The sequence below is a fragment of the Bos javanicus genome, chromosome 8, assembly GCF_032452875.1.
Source record: "Bos javanicus breed banteng chromosome 8, ARS-OSU_banteng_1.0, whole genome shotgun sequence".
Taxonomy (NCBI): Eukaryota; Metazoa; Chordata; class Mammalia; order Artiodactyla; family Bovidae; genus Bos; species Bos javanicus.
The window spans coordinates 103,992,270-104,013,742 of record NC_083875.1 but is presented as its reverse complement, the minus strand read 5'-3'; the positions used below and the strand labels follow the sequence as shown (position 1 = coordinate 104,013,742).

The following is a 21,473-nucleotide window of genomic DNA, read 5'->3' as shown; positions in this document are numbered from 1 at the left end:
AAGTTAAGGGCCATCTGTAAGTGGCTAAAAACACAGACACTGAAGCCAAACTTCCTGAGTTCAAATCCCAGCTCCACCACTTCCTAGGGTTGTGACTTCAGTGCCTCAGTTTCCCCATCTTTTAGATGGGATAATAGTAGTACCAAAACTCAGAAGGACATGGTGAAGATTAAATGAGCTACTTCACTTGGGGGGAAAAAGTGGCCTGGCACAAAATAAGCATGTTTGAAGGATAGCTATTAATATGAAAAATAATGATAATCACCAAATGCTAGAGCTGACAGTATTAGAGACTGCCTAATGTGGCGTGTTGTATGGAGGAGCCTTGTAGGCTGCAGTCCATGGGGTCGCGAAGAGTTGGACACGACTGAAGCGACTTAGCAGCAGCAGGAGCAGCATGTGGCATGTTTCCCCTTTTCTCTGCCTCAAAAGCCATCTCCTCCAGGAAGCAGTCCCATAAGCGAGGGACCAACAGGAATGTTCGTGTCACCAGAGCTTGGTAAGGATGTCCAGGGGACCAGACTAGTTTCACCATCTTCAGGAACCCTAGTCTGCTAGAGCAGACTGGGGGAGCCGCTGTCTACACGGAAGGTAGGGGACATTTCCAGTGACCCCCCTCTTCCCTGTGTGGCTTTGGAGAGAGCAGAGGAAGCAATCAAGGCATTCTTGTAACCTCTGTCCTCTGGCAAAGGGTTTGGACAACTGACCATGGTCTGGCCAGGTCATATCCGCCTGGTAATTACACTGGCAAGAGCTTGCCAGAGCAAAAGGAGGGTTTCCAGGGTGTTTATGGAAAGGTTTCCTGACCTTGCCTCTTGTCGGGTCATTCAACCTCCTTCGGTCGGCTGAGCTGCCAGCGCCTGCAGACACCTGCTCGGGAGCCCCATCTCAGCAGGAAAGGACAGGCTGCATCTGGAAGTGGGCTCTGGGAAAGGTCCATAGGCCCCCTCCCCTGAGCTCAGCATCCTGACCCCTGAATGTGGAATGCTCTCTCCCTCATCACCTAGAGTAAGGGGCGTGCGCTGGGCTGAATGTAGCCAGCTCTTCATAGACCCTAGGCTGACTGCTGTGAGCTGGATGGACAGAGAGATAAATGGGCTGGGAGAAACTCAGAACCTGGGCGATGGCGACACGGCAGCATATGGCTCCATAGCAGGCTCTGCAAACAGAAGGCCGGGCTTCAGAGCCGGACGAGACCACCTTAGGTCTGGACTCTGAGCCTCCATTCCCTTCTCTGTAAGATGAGGCTACGAGGAGTGCTGACGTCATCAGGGCCCTGGGAGACGGTAAGGTGGTCTTCCTCTCAATCCTCACCCACCCCTGCACTCTGTGCCTCTGATTAAGTTTCTTCCTGCACTCCCCCGCCCCCCATCTCCCATCCCCAAGCCAGTTTCCCTGCCTGTAAGACAAGAGAAACCAGACCTGGAGGTGGCCATAGAGTCCTAAGAATGTTCTAAACACTGTAGCAGCAGGCTGCTGTTTCAGGCTTGAAGGCTCTTACTCCTCTCTAGGACCCAAGGGCCTTCACTTCCCTTCAAATTCCTCCTTTCTCCCACCTCTGTCTGTCCCCAGGTCCTAAGCTAAAACAAGCCACCATTTAAGGATTCTCTGAGTGGCAGCGTCTTTTATACACTTAATCATGGAAAGCTGCTTACTATTATAAAACACCTCTCACTACAAACAGCTTGAAAGGGAGGAGCTCCTCAGAAAGCCACCTCTCCTCTCTCCCCGCCCCACCTCACCTGGGATGCCCTGCAGACCTCTCTCTCTGCACCCTACCACTTACAGCCCCTCGCACTCGCCCTGGGAAGATGACAACTGGCCAGGCCAGGGGGCACTGAGGAGGTTCCCCTTATCACCCTCTCCAGGTGGGCTCTAAAGCTGATACCAGGCAGTCTCCAGGCCTCCCCCACATACTCGCTGCAGTTCAGGGGCCAAGTCCTCCCAACTCAGCTACCTGGAGCTGGCAGAGGTGGTCACCACTGAGCCTCCAGGAGCCTCTGACCACTGCGGGCTCCATGGAGACACAGAAGGGCCACCCTTGCCCCAACTTCACAGGTAAATATATAATCAACAATAAGAAGAACTAATGCTTATTGAGCATTTACTACGTACCAAGTGCTTTACAGGCATTAACTCTTGACTCTCTCCGTCATCTATGAAGCAGGTACTATCTGTCATCCCCACTCTTTCGCAGAAGAGGGTGAGAAAGCTGAGCCATATATAGTGTTGGGTTGGCCAAAGGTTCATTTGGGTACCCCCCCCCATAACAAATGAAATTTTTGGCCAACCCAATAACTTGCCCAGGGTCACACAGCTTATAATCAGAGGCACAGCTGGGCTTTAAACCCAGGCTGCTTGGCCCCAGGTCCTTGCTTCATCACTGCACCTTCCTGCACTGGAGCCCCTCAACTGCTTGGAAGGCAGGCTAGAGACTCAAGCAGGAAGGATCCCATCAGAGGAGAGGAGCTGGGGGACCGGGGAATGAATTCAGCGCAACGCCGAGATGGAGGGACCCGGCCAGCTGGCCACAGCAAGATCCCTTTATTACATAAACCTGGCTTCACGCTGCCCCAGCCTCTCTGCCCCCCGCCCCCCTTCCCAGTGCCTGACTCAGGACTCTGGACAGCTGTTCACCTACTTTGTGGGGGAAACAGCAAGCTTGGAAAATATGACATTTGCACAAAATGTTGCTGGGTGGCAGAAGTCTCTTCCGGGCACAGCCCTCCCCTCCCAGGGGCCCAATCCCTGCCCAGCAGCCAGGTCAGGCCACAGGGGCTCTGGGAGTGCCCGGGTGCCTGTCCCGGCACACAGGCCAGGCGTGGAGGAGGGGGAGGGGCTGCTATTTTAAGAGGCATTGTGGCTGCTTGACAAACAGATGTGGGAGAGGTTTCAGTTTCCATGGGCAGCTATGTAGCCAGTCCCCCCCGGCCCCCCACTGCCTGGGGCCCCCTGGACAGATCCTCAGGGACAGCAGGGAAAAGCAGCATCTCACGGGGAGGGGAGTGCAGATCACAGGAGTAGGCAAGGATGCTGGAGTCCTTCATGCTTCTTGTCAGCCCTTCTTGGGGTACCCATCAGACAAAGGGGGACAACTGAGGCTTACTGACCTAGTGTAACTTACTCACATTCTGCCCTGGAGAGGAACAAAAGCATCGCCTCTCTACATTTCTGCACTGAGCGCTTCCTACCCTCACAAAACATCAAACGGGATGCTTTCAAGGCCGGAGAGAATTTGTTAATGATTGGCTCCATTCTACTGATGAGAAAATCGAGGTACTGAGTTCCCCATCAGGGGCACCGATGTCTCCTACCCCTGCATTCCCAGATCCCTTCCATCCTGCTTTGTCTCCCCCGGACAAAGAGAAGAGACAGTTACCTTCAGGAGCTCCTTGGGTGGAGGCCAGGTGACAGGTGAGCGAGACTAAGATCCAGGTGAAGAGAAACCCCCTAGAGACCAGGAGACACAAGCAGATGTGGCATCAGCTTCCACCCCTCGCGTCCAGATCCGGCCGGGGAGTTGGGAGGGAATCGTTCAGCCCCAGTCCCACCTTGGTCCTGCCCAGGGGAGGTGGGAGGTGAGATGCAGACTCTAGGACCCCATTGGACCAGCCCACACTCCTGGGGTCCAGGCACAGCCTTCTGAAAAAGGAACTGCTTACACAGTACAAATACAATCTCGCTTTTTACAGATCAGTAAATCAAGGTCACAGGCAGGAAGCCCTGCCCTGGACATCAGGAGACGCAGGGTCCAGATCAAAATCTGCCACTGATGCCCTGGGCAACAAAGACCAGCCCCTGCCCCTCCCTGTCTCTGGACCTCAGTCTCCCCATCTGTGTTATGGCCTCAGGACCTTGAGACCCAATAGGCAGCAGAGCTAGGGAGGAAAGGTCAGCAGGAAGACCAGAGGGATCTGCTTAGATGACAGGTATCTTCAAAGGGCAGGAAAGAGAAGAACTCAGTCTCCAGACTCAGGGCCAGGGGTGGGAGACGACCGCTTAGCCAGGACCACTGCATGTAAAGGAAGCTGCCTACTAGCTTCATGCTCACAGAGAATGGAAGAGGGAGGAGAGAAGGGGAGACAATGGGGAGTCAGGCTCCCCCCAGGTGCAAACCTGGCCCCATTGCATACCAGCTATATGACCCTGGATGAGTCCCTCAGCCTCCCTGAGCCTGTCTCCTTCTCTGCAATTCAGCTGACGTTCCCTATCTTGCAAGCCAGGCGTGAGGATTAAGTGAGCTCATGCATGTCAAGGGCTCGGACTGCTGCCAGCCACAGAAGTGCTTCTTAGACCAACCCTGCTGCCCTTGCAAGCTGGATCCCAGAAGGGTTAATGCTCTGCTCAGGGGCTCCTGCCAAGATGGGCAGAGGCAGTGATCCGATTTCACCTTCCTGTGGGAGCAGCCACTGGTGACACCCGAAGCCACTGGGGCATCTGATCCCCAGGCAGGCAAAGGGGAGGGCGGCACGTGGCCAGAGTGGGCCAGCCAGGAGGCAGGCAGAAAGAACCCCGCCAGGCGGGTGGTGAGGGCAAAGGCTGGGACACGCTGGCCCAGGATCCATTTCCAAGAGGAAGGCTAGGATGGTGTGCTTCTGGGGAATTGTGTAATCCAGGAAACCCATCTGCCAGAGTGGATGTCGGGAGCCCCAGGTTCTTCCTAGCTCCCTGGAGGCCTTGGAAAACAAGCTCACACTCTGTGATTTAATAGCAAATCCTCCAATTTAATTGTAATTAGCATCAATGGTAATCCTGACCTAGACAATGTGGAAGGCACCGGTGGTTACCTACCCATAGCCTTCCCTCTCTTCTTGCTTGTTCTGGGAGACATGAACTTCAAAGGAAATTGGATGACTCTGGATAGATCTAAGTCCATCTTGGGAATTTGCCATGCCAGTGACTGGTTTAGGCCTGCATATATGACGCAAATGTGGCCAATGAGATGCCAGGAATGTCTGTCAGGACCTCAAAGAAAGCATTTCAAAGGAACACAGGAAGGGCTTTCTTCTAGCCTTTCAATGTTGTTGAATGAAGACTTGCTGCTGCAGCCGTTTTGTGTACATGAGGTGACAAGCCACATGAACATGTGAGAACGCCAGAATGGAAGAACGGGGGGTGTTTGATGACACTTGAGACGCTAAATTGGCCAATCCTATTACGGCTTTCCCTTTGGACCTCTGGATATAGGAGGTAATGAGTCCCTTACTGCTTAAGCCATGTTCAACTGGGAATTACATGCAGCATAAGGCAAGCTAACTGAAACAGCATTCAGACGCTGATGGCAGTCCCTTGAAAGCCTTCAGCTTCTGGGCCTTAGCACATGCTAATCTTAAGTGCTCTGGACTCCACTTTTTTGCCTGGTCAGCTCCCACTCACGTGTTAGAGTGCAGCCAGGATGTCATTTCCCACAGTCTGCTGCACGTACCTCCCCAGGTATCCCATGTGTGTCTGTCTATTTTTCTGTCTCATTTTCTAACTCAAGTCCCTGAAGGGCAGGGCCCACGTCTGTCTTGGATTCCCAGCACCTGGCAGGCATGTAGTAAGTGTTCAGTGTATTTTTACAGAAGAAATGAATGTCGTCTGGAACTACAGGACTCTGAACTTTAAAAAGTATCTTCCCAAAGACTTAATGCCAGTAGGCCCACCCCACCTCTAACTTTTTCCAAGGGTGCTCCTGGATAACCCTTGCTCCCTCCTTCTCTTCTCCAATCTGCTGCCACCGCTGAGAATGGTTTTCACGTGGGACCTGTCCTCCCTGTCTCCAGCTTACCACCAGGAATAAGAAAAGGTCGGTGCCTAGCTGTCCTGAGTTGGGGAGAGGGCTAGAGGCTGACCCTTCTGGCGTGACCTGCCTACTTGGAGCAAATGGTAGCCCCATCAGCTACGACAAGCGATAAGAGGCAGCTCTTTTTGATTTGACGAAAACTGAGCCTTAGGGAGGGCAGGTACTTTCTCAAGGTCACCGTGGGCAGCCTCTGGGGACTAGGTCCTTTTTCCCATACCCACCAGGTAGCTACTCCAGGAAGCTGACCAGATCTGCTGAGGAAGAGCCATCAGGAAGCTGACCAGATCTACTGAGGAAGAGCCATCTCCTACATACTAGTCTTGGTAGTTCCAAAGCACAACTGCATATCGACGGCTCTGAGAAGTTCTGCAATAAAGAAATCAACTGCCCTTTCTGTTGGTCAGCAGTCCCTGAAACTAGAGGACCAGGGTACTCATTTCTCTTGAGAAGACCTCTTCAGAAGACAGTGCTCCTGGCTCTGCAGGGTTCCTGCAACCTCACTAGGTTCTCTTTCATTTCCTTTCAGTCTCCTCTTTTCCCAGCCTTTTCCAGGCACCAGCCCTCACTCCTTGAGTCTCTCCCTGTGTCGTCACATCCACCCTTCTTAGGATGCTCCCCAAGCTGATAAAGACAGGCCAGGTGGAGAGGAGAGGGTACAAGAACCACGCACATCCTTCTCGGTCAATTTCTCCTGCTGGAGTTATGCCAAGGTGACTACCCTGTAGAGAATAAAAGGATAAATTCAGAGGCAATAGTTGTAATCCCAGGAGAAAGAAGACTCCCAGGGGAGATGGGATCACACTAGCCCCTTCAATTAAGCTTCCTAACACCGTGGTTTCTAACTCGAGAATTTCAGCCCTGAAAGAGCTATTTAAGAAAATATTTGCCTCCCTTTCATTCACCTCAACAAATGCAACTGACCCTCTCAGACCTGGATTCCTTGTGCACTTGACCCAGAAACTGCCAAAGTATAGCAAAGGAGTGTTGAGTGCGAGTGAAGTGGGATTTCCTGGTGGCTCAGCTGGTACAGAATCCGCCTGCAATGTGGGAGACCTGGGTTCGATCCCTGGGTTGGGAAGATCCCCTAGAGAAGGGAACCCACTCCAGGATTCTGGCCTGGAGAGTTCCACGGACTATATAGTCCATGGGGTTGCAATGAGTCGGACACGACCATGTGACTTTCACTTCACTTCATAGAGTGGGAGAAGGTCCTCTGAGATCATTTCGAGGCCAGATTCTAGTGTCATCCCCTTTGTAGAAATGGGCCACTGGGGCCCAGAGAGGGGAAGCAACTTGCCCAAAGCCACACCGCATGCCAGTGACCCACATCATCTGACTCCACTACTTAGCAGACCATTTTCGCTTGACTCATCTCCCAAGAAGAAATCAAAGACTTACAGGGACTTCCTACTTGCCAGAGACCAGAGTCCCAGCCTTCACCAACAGGAAAGAGATGCAGCCTAGGGAGCCAACAGCCATCTAAGTAAGCTCCAGGCCTGGAAAGTTGGCCCCAGAGGGAGGCCCTGCCAATTCTTTTGCTCCCGTTCCAATCCTGTTTAGGCTACTGCTAATAACGTTTAGTGCCTGCGCTGGCTCAGAGCTTTGTTCTTCCAGACTTCTGTTTTCACCACTGACTCGTGGGCCTTGGCTCAGCGAAGCCAGGGCTCCAGAATGTCGGGAAGACCAGAGCACAGGGGCCAGAGACGGCAGAAGGCGGCCGGAACGGAAGCCATGAGTTCGGGAGCCTGACCTTGGAGACACAGACTGGCCACCGAGCCCTCCAAGAAGGGAACCCAGGTGTTCCTCTCTGGACCATGAGGCTGCCAGAACCTGCAGCTGGCTTGCATGGTTTCTTCCTCCATCCTTGTTACCTGAGAACACAGGGGAGCTTCAGGGACCGATACCAGTCTGAACATCCACTGTGCACTCAGAGCTAAGACCTGGGGCATAGAAACACGAGGCCAAGTGGACCCATGGTCTCTGGGCTTGGCTGTGCTCCCATGGAGCGAGTGGGGAAGGATGCTGGCCAGAGGACCACAGAAAAGAGAAGAGGGGTGGACCTGTCCCACCTGCCTCCATGGACTGGCCAGGCCCCATGTGCCCAGACAGCCACGCCCGGGCCTTCTTCACACCTTACACCTCTTCTATGGGAACACAGACAGGTCATCTGTCTGGACAGGATGCAGCCCAGAATTTTCCCGCTGACTCACACATCCATTCAAGATGAAGTGAATAATGATAAAAATAGCAGCTGCCGTTTATTGAGCACTTACTATATGCCAGGCCCTGTTCTAAAAGCCTTTTACAAGCACAGCCCCACTAATCCTCACCAAACCCTGCTTGCTGGAAATGAAGATGCCTATTTGAGGACGAGAAAAAGGAGAAGCAGAAAGGCAAGGTGCCCGCCCCAGCTTGCAGAACAGAGGCAGGGATTCACATGGCCTGCCATGCTCTCCCGGCTCATGGGTGTGAGTTTATGTTTTGCTTCCGTTTCCACCATCAATTGACATGGCATTTCGTGGGTCGGGCAGGTTATGGGGTATCAAGAGGGTCCCTGAAACACAGAGAGGGAGGAAGAGAACATGCCAATAAAGTAACAGGTAGAGTGTGCTTAGAGAGGGACAGACAGGGGGTTACATGTGAAGGGCAGGGCCCCCGCCAGTGCAACACCAGGGTTGCTGATGGCTACTGGATTGAGCCTGGTGGGTGGTGGGGGGCGGTACAGCAGGCTTATGGAAGCGTATGGAAGGGGGAGTGCTCTGAGGACAGGGAGGACGGAGAAGCAAAGAGAAGCCAGGGATGCTCCACAACAGTGTCCTGGAACCTGATCTGGGAGGTGCAGAAGAGCAAAGCTAGGAGGCCAGAGGGCATAGCATCTGGGGTACTGCAGCAGCAAGGGAGGCAGAGGCTGGGCCTCAAAGCCGCGTGACTGCCCACTTGTCTAAAGCTTGGGCCCCACTGTGGGGTGCTCTCCTGGCACCGCTTTTCTACCCAACCGCTGGCATCTGCCCTGGCACAGGGTCTCCTGGAGAAAATGAGTCAGCAGTGTGCTTACTGGTGGTGGTGGTGGTGGTGGTGGTGATGGTGGGGTGTGTGTGTGTATGTGTGTGTGCGTGCGTTGCGGTGGGAGGGGGGCGCGGGGGAATCTCAGCCAGCCAGCTTTTTCCAAGACATGGGAAAGAAAGGGGGCGGCGTCGCCCCCCTGATCCCAGCACAGAGCGGGCAGGACCAGGTGGGGGCAGGGCGGAGCTGCAACCCAGACCAGCCTCTTGGGAACAGTCCCTGCTCCTGCGGGCAGAATGGGCAGGGAGCAAGTTCTCTGCTTCTCCAGGCAGGCGGTGAGCATGAACCACAGTCCGTGGGGCCCTGAGGGGCTGCTCCCCGCCTGCTCACTCCCACACACACCCACACCAGTGACTCCTCCTGCACACGCTCACTCTTTACAACTCCTACTCCACAGGCTGGGAACCAGAGATTCCTTGGCCCTCAGGGGCCCGCGGGGGCTCACATCTGTACCATGAGGGGTTCGAATTAGTCATCTCCCGGGGCCCTTTCTGCCCTGACATGCTGGTTCTCACTTTTTCTAACACACATAACGGGAAAGCGACAGGAACTCAGGACCACCCCCGCTCCCACCGCCACCCCTCCCCAAGCAAGGAAGCGCTGAGACACCCAGACCCAAACAGACGGACACACACGCGGCGATTTCCAGAAACAGAGGACGTGCAAAGGCACAGACACCGAAACAGAAGCAGGAGCCCTGGGAATCTGCAGACGCTTTCCCGAGAACAGACAGAAACCGAGACTTACAGGCTGGGGACCTGTGGACACCCACACTGGAACACGTCGAGACAGCCAGAAACGGAGACCCCTCCTCCCCCAAGCATCCAAAGAACCCCCTCCGCCTCCCCCGCCCACCGCTCCAGGCACCACCCCCAGCCCTCAATCTCGACCCCGGGGCGGGCTCTGCAGCGACCCTCCCCAGCTCGGCCCCCGCCCCAGCGCGATCCGGCCGCCGCGCCAGGCGGGGCAGGGCGGGCAGCGCTCGGCTCGCCAACCCTCTTCGGGCCGGGGGCGCTGCCCGCGTTAACCCTTGGCGGCCCGCCCTGCAGGGGCGCAGGAAGGGGCAGGAAGCTGACGTTCCGCTGGAAGCGTCCCGCGCGGCGGGGAACCCCAGCCCGCCCCGGAGCTGGAGCCTCCAGAAGCTGGGGAGGGGGCTTCCCCGAGCCCGTACTCACCCCCCTTGCGCCGCCGCCGCCGCTGCTGTGCCTCGGGTCCCCCGCGCCGATCCCGCTCCCATGGCGGGCCCCTACTTCATGCTCCCGAGCCCGGGGGGCAAGTGTGGGCGCGCCCCATGGGGCCGCCAGCCCCCCGCCCCGCCGCGCCAGGCCGGCTCAGAGCGCGCGGCCCCCGCGCCCCCAGCGCAGTCCGGCTCCCAGGGGCGCCCGAGCAAGCAGGCAGCGCGGCCGGAGCTCCGCGGGCGCCCGCGCCAGGCCCATGGTCCCAGGAGTCCCGGCGCCGCGCTCGCCCCTGCCTCGCTCTTTTCTGCTTCCACCGAAAAGGAAGAAGAAGCAGAAGAGAAAAAAAAAAAAAAAGATGATCAAACTTTTGGAGGCGGGCTGCTGGCGGTCCCCGGAGACAGAGCAAGGCCGGGCGAGGGCGCGCGGAGGGCGGTAGAAGCTGCCTCCCCGCCGGCCTGGGGGAGGAGAGGAAAAGGAAGGATTTGGGGGAAATGAAGGCGATTTAAAGTCTCGGCCCGCGGTGGCTCTCCACCTTCTCTCCTCCCCGCGCCGGGCCGCCCTCTGCTGCCCCCTGCTGCCCCCTGCCGGCCACAGCCGGGGACACAGCCTCCGCTGGCCCACGGCTGTCCCGCGGGGACACCCCACCCCCCAGCCCCCTTGTAAAGATGGGGAAACTGAGATTCACAGAGAGGAGAGGGTCGGCCAAGACTGTACAGCAGGATGTTCGCAGTTCGGAGATTCAGGACCTCTTTGTGAGACTGGGAGTCCCTGAGTTGGGGGCAAAGATAGAGGAGGTAAGGGGACATGCTACTGCTGAAAGGAATCCGAAGTTCCAAGGAGTTCCAGGGATAAATCTGGGACCAGGGCTCGGTGTCCTGACTCCCATGAAAACAGCAACCAGTGTCCCACCACACACACACACACACACACACACACACACACCTATTTTCGTCTCAGATTCACAGCATCCTGGAGAGCGGACTTTCCTGGGCACGTAGTGGGTGGGTTTGTTAAATGCTGGTCACCTCTCTCTCCCCAGTCTTCCCTGGTGGCTCAGACCGTAAAGCGTCTGCCTACAATGCGGGATCTCTCTCTGTACGCGGTAAGAAACGCGAGTTTAACCTACCTCCCCACCTCAGCGTAGACCAAAGTCTCACTCAGACCACCCCCAACCCCCCGCCGCCGGAGCGCAGAAATGCACACCTTGAAGACGCCACAAACACCCGGCAAATTCACACACTCCCAGGTCCAGTCCGAACCCTGGAATTAGAAGCCCCTCCGCCTCCACCTCCAACGGCTTGTTCACATTCCCACACATTTCTACACTTGCTCCAAGTTCAGACACACACACACTCACATGCAAGCGCAGCTACGCACTCCTTCTGGGCTCACAGGCACCCACCCTGGGGTGTCTGGAATCGAGCGCACACCCAGACTCTACACACGCAGATGCATGCACATTAGTGCTTACGTGCGCGTAAATGCACACTAGCCTAGTCAGATCCTCCCAACGTACACAGCCGCGTGCATACGTCTCATACATACCTTCACGTGCGCACACACCCAACCTAACAGCCCAAGTGCACACACACGCGCCCTACCCCCACCTGCACAGAGCTTTCCGTTAGTGCCCACTGCACGCGGAGGGCACACACTCACTCCTCGCACATGCACCTCCTCCCCACTCGCGCGTATCTTTACGCACACACACACCCGTATCCCTAGCGCTCCAGGAACCCAGGGGCACTTACTGGATCCCTAGGTGCGAGGCTGGACGGTCGGTCCTTCCTCGGGCGCCTAACGGCATTTGTATTCATGGGTCCCCGCAGCCCCTGGCGCGGGCGCGGGGGCGGGGGTGCGGGGTCCCCTTCCCTAAACTGGGCGCGGGCGCTCGGAGCGCAGCGGCACCGGGAGGGGCATGGGCGCGCTGGGCTGCGCCACCCGCCGGGTCCGCCTGCGCTGGAACTTCAGCCGCTCTGCGTCCTCGGACTCCAGCACGGGCTCCGGGTGCGGGGGGCGGTTCATAGGTGCAGGGGCCGCGGCGCCCGCGGGGCCTTTTGAAGTCTCCGCTGGGGGCGGGGAGGGGGCGCTGAAGGCAGCCTTTTAAACCGTGGCTGCACGCGGGCTCGGTCGAGCAAGGTGTCTGGTTTCAGCAACTTTAGGAAAAGTCCCAAGCCTAAGGGGGGGGCGGTGGTGGGGGGAGGAGGGAGCGGAGGGCGAGCCAAGCAAGTTAGAAAAAGCAGCAGCAAGGCTGTGCGAGGCTTCCTGCAGGGGGCAGAGCACCCGAGGCTGCCAGGAGGGAGGCTCAGCTTGGTACTGCGGTACCCGCAGGCGGCTGGATGGCACGTGGACCCACCCTCGCATGGCCACGTTGAACTTGAGTTCTTAACCTCCACCTGGCCGAGCCCCAGGCGTGCAGGAACACCCCCCAAATCTACACAAACTGTACCTGTTTGTGCATTCTTCTGGGGGAAAGGGGCCACCGGTTCTCGGGTTTTCAGAAGTCCAGGGCTCCTGAAGACTGAGAACCCCTAGACCAATCATCCTTGATATGTTTTGAGCTACCTCCTTTGCGCTAGCCTTTATTTACATATTTTGCTATTTTGTTCATCGTGGATTTTTTGACGTCTATATATGACATTTTAAAAATATTGCATTAAAATGTTATGTTTCTTGGGGTTTTTTTTTTTTTCAGCCACTAAGTCGTGTCAGATTCTTGCTACCCTTTAGGCACCCCCTCCCCTTAGATATAAAATTTCATTACTCAGGGTTTGGAGCGTCCCTTAGTATTTTCTTTTCTTATTAGTTTTTACTGGAGTATAGTTCCTTTACATGTTGCATTAGTTTCTGTAGTACAGCAGTGCATCAGCTATATGTATGCATATACCCCTCCTTTGGGGATTTTCTTTCCGCTAGTATTTTGCAGCTCACATGCTTCCCCTGAGCCAGGTGCAGCAGTGTTCTAAATGCCACCACTTATGGAAGGCCTGTTATCTCTATTTTTCAGATGAGAAAATGGAGATTCTGAAAAACTTTCAGAAGGTTAAATAACTTTTCTGAGATCACTAAGCTGTTCAGTGATGGAGGTGGGATTGGAACCTGGGTTGTCTGATTCCTGTCTTCGCAGCTGAGCGTGATAATTCAAACGTTAGCCTCTAAAGGATTCTGAGCAGATCTTTGCCAACCTCTCCAGCTTCATATTCTGCCTGGTGAGCACCCTCTTTCTGGTGCCTGGACCCAGGCTCTGGACAAGCTGGCCCATTTCAAAGTCTTGTCCATGCTGTCTCTTCCCAGGTTCTTCTCTCCCCCAAACCCTCTTTCTGCATGTTCACACACTCTCTGTCCCTTTAGGTGAAGCTCAAAGCTCTGCCCTGCACCCATATTTTAAAAAATCATTTTATTTATTTATTTTTGGCTGTGCTCGGTCTTCTTTGCCGCACAGGCTTTTTCTCTAGTTGTGGCAAGTGGGGCTACTCTCTGGTTGCGGTGCGCAGGCCTTTCATTGCGATGGAATCTTTTGTTCTGAGTACGAGCTCTAGGGCATGTGGGTTTCAGTAGCTGCGGCTCTAGAGCACAGGCTCAATAGTTCTGGCACTCGGACTCAGTTGCCTGTGGCATGTGGAATCTTCCTGCATCAAGGATCGAACCCATGTCTCCTGCACTGGCAGGCGGATTCTTTACCAATGAGCCACCAGGGAAGCCACCCTCTCCAGCCCACATTGTAGCACACATCACATGGTATTGTCATGATTGGATCTAACCCCATACCCAGCATAAAGCCTAGAATAAAATAGATGCTCAAACCATTAATAATTTAAATGAATTTCTTTAACTCCTACAACTCCTCCAGTGTGCTAACCCCTGTTCCAAGCTGGGGGAAGAGGGTCTGCCACTATGGAGTAAAGACAAAGAAATGTGTGCTTGGTCCTGCTTCCCGGGCACACACACATTTGTATTGTGGTCAGCACCTTGGGGCTGGAAAAGGAGCCTGTATGGGAGACATCAGATGCTGCCATGTCATAGGGAACCTCCTGCAATCACATAAAAATAACACAAGAAGAAGGTGGTAGATACCATCAGAGAGATACAGATGAATTGAATTGTCAAGCTGACTGACGGATAGAGAGAAACCAAGGAAGACTCCCAGGAGGAGGTAGGCTTTGGCTCCCAAGTGTGTGTTGGATAAACCTACAGCCATGGGGGATGACAACTCAAGTGGAAGAGTCACAAAAGGGCTTGGGGGGGAGAAGATTTCAGGCAGATTTTTGTAGGAGGAGTGAGGGGAGCCCAAGTGGAGAAACCATCCAATTTTCCCAATGGCACCACGAGGGTGAAGATGTACAACTTACCGGCCGGAAGGACATTTCCAGGCAACAGCATGTATTTCCTTCAAGGTCAGAGAGCAGGTCAGTGGCTGAGTTCCAAGGTCTTTCCAAATTTTATTCCTAAATCTGAGTGTGACGTGGTGAGCCCTAGGGAGCCTTGCTTTCATGAGGGAAGCCCCAAAGACCCATGGGAAACCTCCCCTGAAGCCCATAAAGATTGATGGCATCCCCTTTTCACTGTCCTCATCTGTAAAGTAGGTACATCGAACATGATCCTCATCGTGGCCCCTTGAGCTTGAGAGAGGGAGATTGTTGCTCACCAATCAGTCCAGTGCAGTAAATAATTATTGAGGGCTCCCTGTGTTCTCCGGGGCTGGAAGGGAAGTGAGGTTCATGGCCTTCCATGAGCTCATGGTCAGTTGCAAGGAGGAGACATGGACACCGATTAGACCTCTACAGAGAGGACCTCGTTTCCTGCCTCAGCTGCTCCTTCACACTCAGTCTTTCTGCCAAGTAGGCTCCTGGCACAACGCCAGGGACTGGGCACAAACAGTCCTGATGAAAGTTGGGTCCGTAGACACTGAGACATCACCCACCCTGCGAAAGGGGTGAAGCACTCACAAGCCAGCCAAAAAGGGGGGTTCTCTGTGGGGCAGAAGGTGGTCAGCCTGGGAACTGAGCGGATGCTCCCTGCAGGCCCAAGGAGATGAGGGACGAGGCAGAAGGCTAGGAATTCCCAGCCTGGTGAGAACATTTTGAGGCACATGGTTTATTTCCTGCCCAAGCAGAGCAGCCGTGGACCCATTGCTCTCTGGGGCACTACTGCCTTGAGACAAACTGTTGATCTCAGTAGCTTAATGATGGACACTTAGTCGAGGCTCAATAAATGTTTGGCTAAGTCGCTAGATGAAGTCTACCTGCAGAAAGCGGGTTGCATACCACCCTGCTATCAGCCTCCACCGATTCAACCACCAGGCCTTTCCAGAGGACCCACCATGTATCAGGGGTGCTTCCTGCTCTCCAGGGTTTGCTGGAGGAGGTGAGCAAGGAGACAGACAGACAGATAGCACAGGTCAGGAAGTCCTGCCTCAACTCATACTGACTTCACTGGTGCCACAGAGCTGGGAGGAGAACTTGGATGCCATGTATTAGTCTCCAATGTTCTGATGCCTGGCTCTGCTGGGCACACCGTGATGAGCCTTTCTTTCATATCTGGCTCGCTCTGCACGTCCAAGAGGACTTGTAGAGACAGTGCATGTCTCATGACAGAGTCGTTCATCCCCTGGCCGCTCAGCCAATCGGGAGATGCTGCCGTGCATCAGGTCCTGAGCTGGGCGCGGGTCATAGTGAATACAAGCTGTGGTCCCTGCCGTGAGCAGCTGCCATGCTGAGTTTCTAACACTAGCATGAAGCACAGTGCCTGGCACATGCGAAGTACTCCATAGATGCTGAGTGAAATGATCTAGGGGAGGAAAGGAGGGAGGGAGGAAAGGAGGAAGGGAGGGAGGAAGAAAGGGAAAAAGGAAGGATGGGAGGGGAAAAGGGAAGAAGGAGGGAGGGAGGGAAGGGAGGAGGGAAGGAGGGGGAAGGAAGGGAGGGAGGGAAGGGAGGAGGGAAGGATGGGAGGGAGAGAGGGGGATGCTGCCTCTAAGTGCATCAGGTCCTGAGCTGGGCACTGGTCACAGGTGAATCCAAGCTGCGGTCCCTGCTGTGAGCAGCTGCCACAGGAGGAAGGGAAGGAGGAAGGGAGGGAGGGAGGGAATGAGAGAGGGAAGGAAGGCAGACATGCATGCGTGAGAGTAAAGGCTACCAGATTAGGCCGAGGCAGCTCCTCCCCACCCGCTCCCTCTCCTATAGCAGGATCCTCCCATGTATTCCTTGGGCACCTGCCATGCAGCAGGGCCCGATTTCAGGGGCTGCAGGTACACCAGTCATCCTCTGTCCTGCTCCCGGCTGTATTCTCAGCACCCAGGACAAAGCATTTCAGTAAAGTCAACTGAACTTGAACTCCAAGCTGGAGAATGAGGCAGTCTCCAAGAGGGTCCCTTCCCTCTGCCCCCTCCAGACAATGCCAGTCTAGTTCTGCTTCCCAGGGGAGGAGGCTGGAGTTAGCATTGGCTCTCATCACTGCCTGCCTGTCTCTCACGGCTTGGGTTCCGCCTGCCTGGGGGACCACGTCACTCTGGCCCATTGGCTGCCAAGACCCCAGAAACAATCATTCCACCAAGAGGAATGAACTGTGAAGCCAGAGAAGTTCTTGGGCCACTCTCCAGGAGAGAGCATATCCTCTGGGCACGTGATCGCATTGTCTGGGCATCCCAGACCATCTCCCCAGGGCCTTTTCCCCACTCCCCAGTCTGGTTTATTTCCTCAGGGCTGGACCAAGTGGCAGAGAGTTGGGAGACATCCAAAGATGGTTTTGCAGGGGGTTGATATTGATCCAAGCGTGGGGACCTTCCCCAAGAGAAATTCATCCCTGAAAGAGCCTCTAGTGCCTCTGAACCCAATTTCCTCATATTACAGGTTGGGAAACTGAGGCTCAGAGCGTATGATGCTCAAGGTCACACAGAGTCAATGGTGGGGCTGGGGTGAGAAGCCAGGCCTACCATGTTGATGTCTAACAGTCAAACCTGTCTCCTCATCTTTCAATCCCTTCAGCCAGCAGTGGAAGAATTAGACCCATTTGGAAAGATGTGGCAGTTGTGGCAGATTAAGTTCTCCGGACTCTCTCTGGTCACTTGTCTGGAACCACTGGCTGTTCAGCGCAGGGAGTCAGGAGTCCTGGGCCATGCCTGCCACCAAGAGTGAAGACCAAGCAGTGAATGAGCTCCGAGACTTCTCAGGCCTTCACCCCGTCATCACTTCTGCTGGAGTGTCCTTCTTCACTGGATCCACAGATTCTCCACAGCTGCACTCCACCCTGCCCCCATCCCACTGTTTCGCACCAGGGTGTATACTTATCTCATGCACCTACTCAACTAGACTTCCTGACGACACGGCTGTGCCTTGTCTTCACAGACTCCCCAGGACGCACGCAGCGGTAGTCGTCAGTTGGACCTTGGGTGAACAAGGAAGGAAGGGAGGGAGAGAAAGTTGAGGGAAGGAGGGAGTGAGGGAGAGAGCAAGGCAGAGCTGGCGGCTGGTGGACCATTATCCTAGGCCGTTCTCAAGATGGGGCAGACCCTGTTGGTTCATCTCTGCTAACAGAATTCTATCTTCGCCCTGCCCTCTTCTAAGAAGCCTCATTCTTCAGTGGAGACTGTGTCCCTCTCAAGCCATAAGGGTTGACTTCTGCTTAGACTAAGATCACCATGGTGGTCTTCTTCTCTTGGCCAGTGAGTGGCCTGGGTGTAGACATAAGCCACAAACCAGCCACTGAGATGTGAGAGGAGTTCTGAGAAATGTCCCTTACTTTTATAAATAGACAGGGACCAGCGACATATCCCTTTCTTCACTTTGAACATTGTTGAGTGAGGATATGTTACTTGGAGAGGTTGCAGCCATCTTGCCACAATGAGGTGATAAGTCCGAGGTCCATGGCCCACAGACTGAGGATGGCAGAGAAGAAAGGCAGAAAGAAACCGAGTCCTTCAGGACATGACTGAGATGATGAATCAGGCACACACAACTGGACTGCCCTTTCTCAAAACAGTAGCGCCCTCATTTCAAAACCGCTTTAGGTAGGGTTTTCTCTTGCTGCCAGCTGAAAGCGCTCTAACTGATGTAGCAGAGGAATAGGAGCTTTGGTCCATACCACACAGATCAGGGGATTGCAATGATGGCAACGACAATAATAGTCCCTCTCCCAGATAGCCCAGAACAACTTCATTGCCAGTATCTCAAGTTTCCACATAACAACCCCCATAAAACAGCACAGATGGCTGCATGTCTGGTTTAGAGATGAAGAACCAAATCCCAAAGGGCAGGGTCTTGCTCAAGTTCACCAGCAGTGAGGTACAGAAATGGGGCTAGAGCTGGGGTCCCAAGGGCTCACTGTAACACCAGCATCTGTGTGTGTGGTGAGGTCTGGGGGCAGTATCTTCCTAGCCCAAGGAGTGATCAGTCAGAGCCTGCTGGGGAGGGGACACTCAAGTGAGTTTCAAAGAGTTGAAAATGCATCCGGTCCACAGTTCCACAACTTCCTTAGCAAACTCCTAAGTGGCAGACCTGCTGTCAAAGACACTGAAGAGACAGCTGTGTTAGGGAATCGTCACCCCTCCTCCATCAGCTGAAATCCGTACTCCAGGATCTTGGCCGCCTCATCACCCCTTGCCCAGACCATGGGATGTGATACATTCCTGCTTGTGGGTAGTTCCAGGAAAAGTTGGCCAGTGCAAGAGCCTTTGGATGCTTCTCCTTGTCATAAAGTCAAGACGGAGGAGGCATGCACACACACACACACACACACACACACACACACACCACTCTGCCTTTCCACCCAAGAAACAGCAAAGAGCTCTTCAGATGCATCTCCAAGTATGATCAGGCCAGAGTCCCTTTACAATGACTATTGAGAACAGCAGCTCCAAAATCAGCTAAAGCCTGACTCGACCGCTGAAATCACTCTGAGAGTAACGACTCCCGCCCTCCACCGCCCCGCAACAAGGCATCCTTTTCTCAGGCCCAGCATTCTCATTTCCTGTAACCACTACTTATCTGGCAACCTTGTCCTATCTTCCAACATTATCTCCTCCTACTGTTGCCGAGTGACCACAGCAAAGCTCAAAGGTCCAGGTGGCATCTGCCTAGCACAGGGTTGAGCAGGACTATCACCTCCCCTGATATATATTCTGTGCTTCTGTTAATATGACCCAAATGCTTATTAGCTTTTTTGTAACTATACCACAAAGTTCACACTGATGACTACTGATAACTCCTAGATTTTTCTCATGTGCCTCCTCTGGAGTAGTAAAGTTTTGTTCTCCTGAGTGGAACCCTTTTTAAGCACAGCCCATCCTTTCAGCTTATCTGAATGGTTTGTTAAATATGTATCTCTCGTCTTTGCTTAATGACCTGTGATTGTGGGACGCTGACCACTGGTCATACTGTCGACCAGACTTATTAATAGCATTGCTTTGTCCCCACGAGTCAGAGGCATCTCACAGTTCAGTTTGCTGATTGATGATTTGTACCTGGTCTTGGTGAGACCCTCAAAGCCTCTGCCATTGGGGCTGGTTTGTTGGCAAAAACGTGCCTACGTGACAAGCTAGGGATAAGAAGCCCTAATTGAGACTCCATCTTGGGGTCCTCTGATTGGGGGTGTTCCACACACAAGTTAGTTGTTACTGATCCGAGAGGAGAAGTGCACGCTGGTCTGACCTTCCAGAGGGAGGAGAGCTGGGGGCTCAAGCCTGGCCTCACCAGAGTCCTTGTTGTGAGAGAGTCTTTGGCTGTGAAGAATATTCTCACCTTCGCGTAGTCGCCTAATTGCACTGTTTTCCTGCAAAGAACTATAGGCGTGCAAACAGTGTCACTTTGACCCCTCTGCGCCTTTATCAGCCCTTGAACCCAATCCTTTGGCCACCTGATGCGAAGAGCTGACTCATTGGAAAAGACCCTGATGCTGGGAAAGATTGAAGGCAGGAGGAGAAGGGGATGACAGAGGGTAAGATGGTTGGATGGCATCACCAACTCGATGGACATGAGTTTGAGTAAGCTCCGGGAGTTGGTGGTGGACAGGGAAGCCTGGTGTGCTGCAGTCCATGGGGTTGTGAGGAGTCAGACATGATTGATGGACTGAACTGAACTGAACCTGGTCCAACAGCTGTCATTAGTGCAGGAACCTATACACAAATACCCATGCACAGGTTTTTGAGAGGGTGAGAAAGGACCTGCTGATAATCAGGGATGGGTGATTACCATTCCTCTCCCTTGGGGCTGGGCGATTTATTCCTTGAGGGGTGTTTCCCCCATAGTAACTGCAGATTTCCAACCAGATTCTTCTTTGGGATCTCACCTATCTCGACATCTGGGAATGGCTGATTTTTATATGAACCCCATGCCTACCCAGAGCCTGAGGCTGGCTGTAGGGTGTGGCCAAGTTGACCCCCTTAAGCTTATGTCACAGCTCCACTCTGTGCCAGCGCTGTGGGACCTCAGAAGCTCTCTTTACCCTTCTGAGCCTGTTTCCTCATCTGTGAACTTGGAGTGATTAACGCGTGTCGCCACAGTGATCCTTCCTTTCTTCCAACTTCATCAGTCACTGTGAGGTGAGCGATCTGGTCATATTCTGTTGGTCTTGGCTGGATGTTGCTCCCAAACTAATCGGGTCTTTGCCAGTTGTGCTGAGTTGCAAAGCATGCTCCTTTTCCCTCACTGCCCTTGAAGGACATGTCAGTAATGGTTAATGGCATATCTCAGTTCAAATCCCTGGCAGTGTGGTCTCAGACACGCCATTTAACCTCCTGGTAACCTCTGTTGTACATTTCTCCATCTTTTGAATTGGGATACTAATAACAATATACGCCTCATCTTTTATTGAAGCATAGTGGATTTATAATGTTGTGTTAGTTTCCCGTGTATAGCAAAGTGCTTCAGCCCCAAATAAAGTGTTGGCTTTTTGGCAAAAAAAAAAAAAAAAAAAGAATATATGTATCTCTCTCTATATATGTATATACATATTCTTTTTCTCTTTTTCTTTATAGGTTATTAAAAGATACTGAACACATTTCCCTGTGCTATAGAGTATGATCTTGTTGTTTATTTTATATATAGTAGTATGTATCTGTTAATCCCAAACTCCTTATTTATTTACCTATTTATTTATTTTTATTGAACATTCTCATCTTTTAAACTGGTATAATAATATTACCAACCTTGTGCCTATAATGAGGACTCAAGGAGTTAATATACATAGAACACTTAGAACAGTGTCTGGCACATGATAAAAAATATAGCAAATATAAGTTTTATTTATTACTATTATTATTTTTGCAATATACTCAGGTCGTTAGGTGCCAATGCTTCAGAATAAAATAGTAATTCTTGAAGTGATGAAGACGTAAGGCATTGGGGCCCCAGGCTGTTCTTTCTCCTCTCCTTCTAGGAATCTTGATTGCTTTAGACTCTCTGGTGACCCAGGGACTGCTGCTTCATCCCAGGAAACCACCCAGAGGCATGCAT

The 21,473-nt window shown here is 53.4% G+C and overlaps 1 protein-coding gene across 3 annotated transcripts in view; it reads right to left on the bottom strand.

Moving 5' to 3' along the window:
* Nucleotides 1-11,897, bottom strand: part of COL27A1 (collagen type XXVII alpha 1 chain) — a 152,899-nt gene extending 141,002 nt beyond the window's left edge. Inside the window, exons 1-2 of one of the 3 annotated variants that reach the window (XM_061426616.1) lie at nucleotides 11,778-11,897; nucleotides 3,380-3,450 (exon numbers count right to left, since the gene is read on the bottom strand). In XM_061426616.1, the coding sequence (XP_061282600.1) occupies nucleotides 3,380-3,450; nucleotides 11,778-11,833 (127 nt within the window). In that variant the 5' untranslated portion in view covers nucleotides 11,834-11,897. Of the gene's footprint in view, nucleotides 1-3,379; nucleotides 3,451-6,455; nucleotides 6,475-10,023; nucleotides 10,574-11,777 lie in introns of those variants that run through there. The other 2 variants (XM_061426615.1, XM_061426617.1) reach the window with 2 other exon arrangements.
* Nucleotides 11,898-21,473: the final 9,576 nt, after the last annotated feature.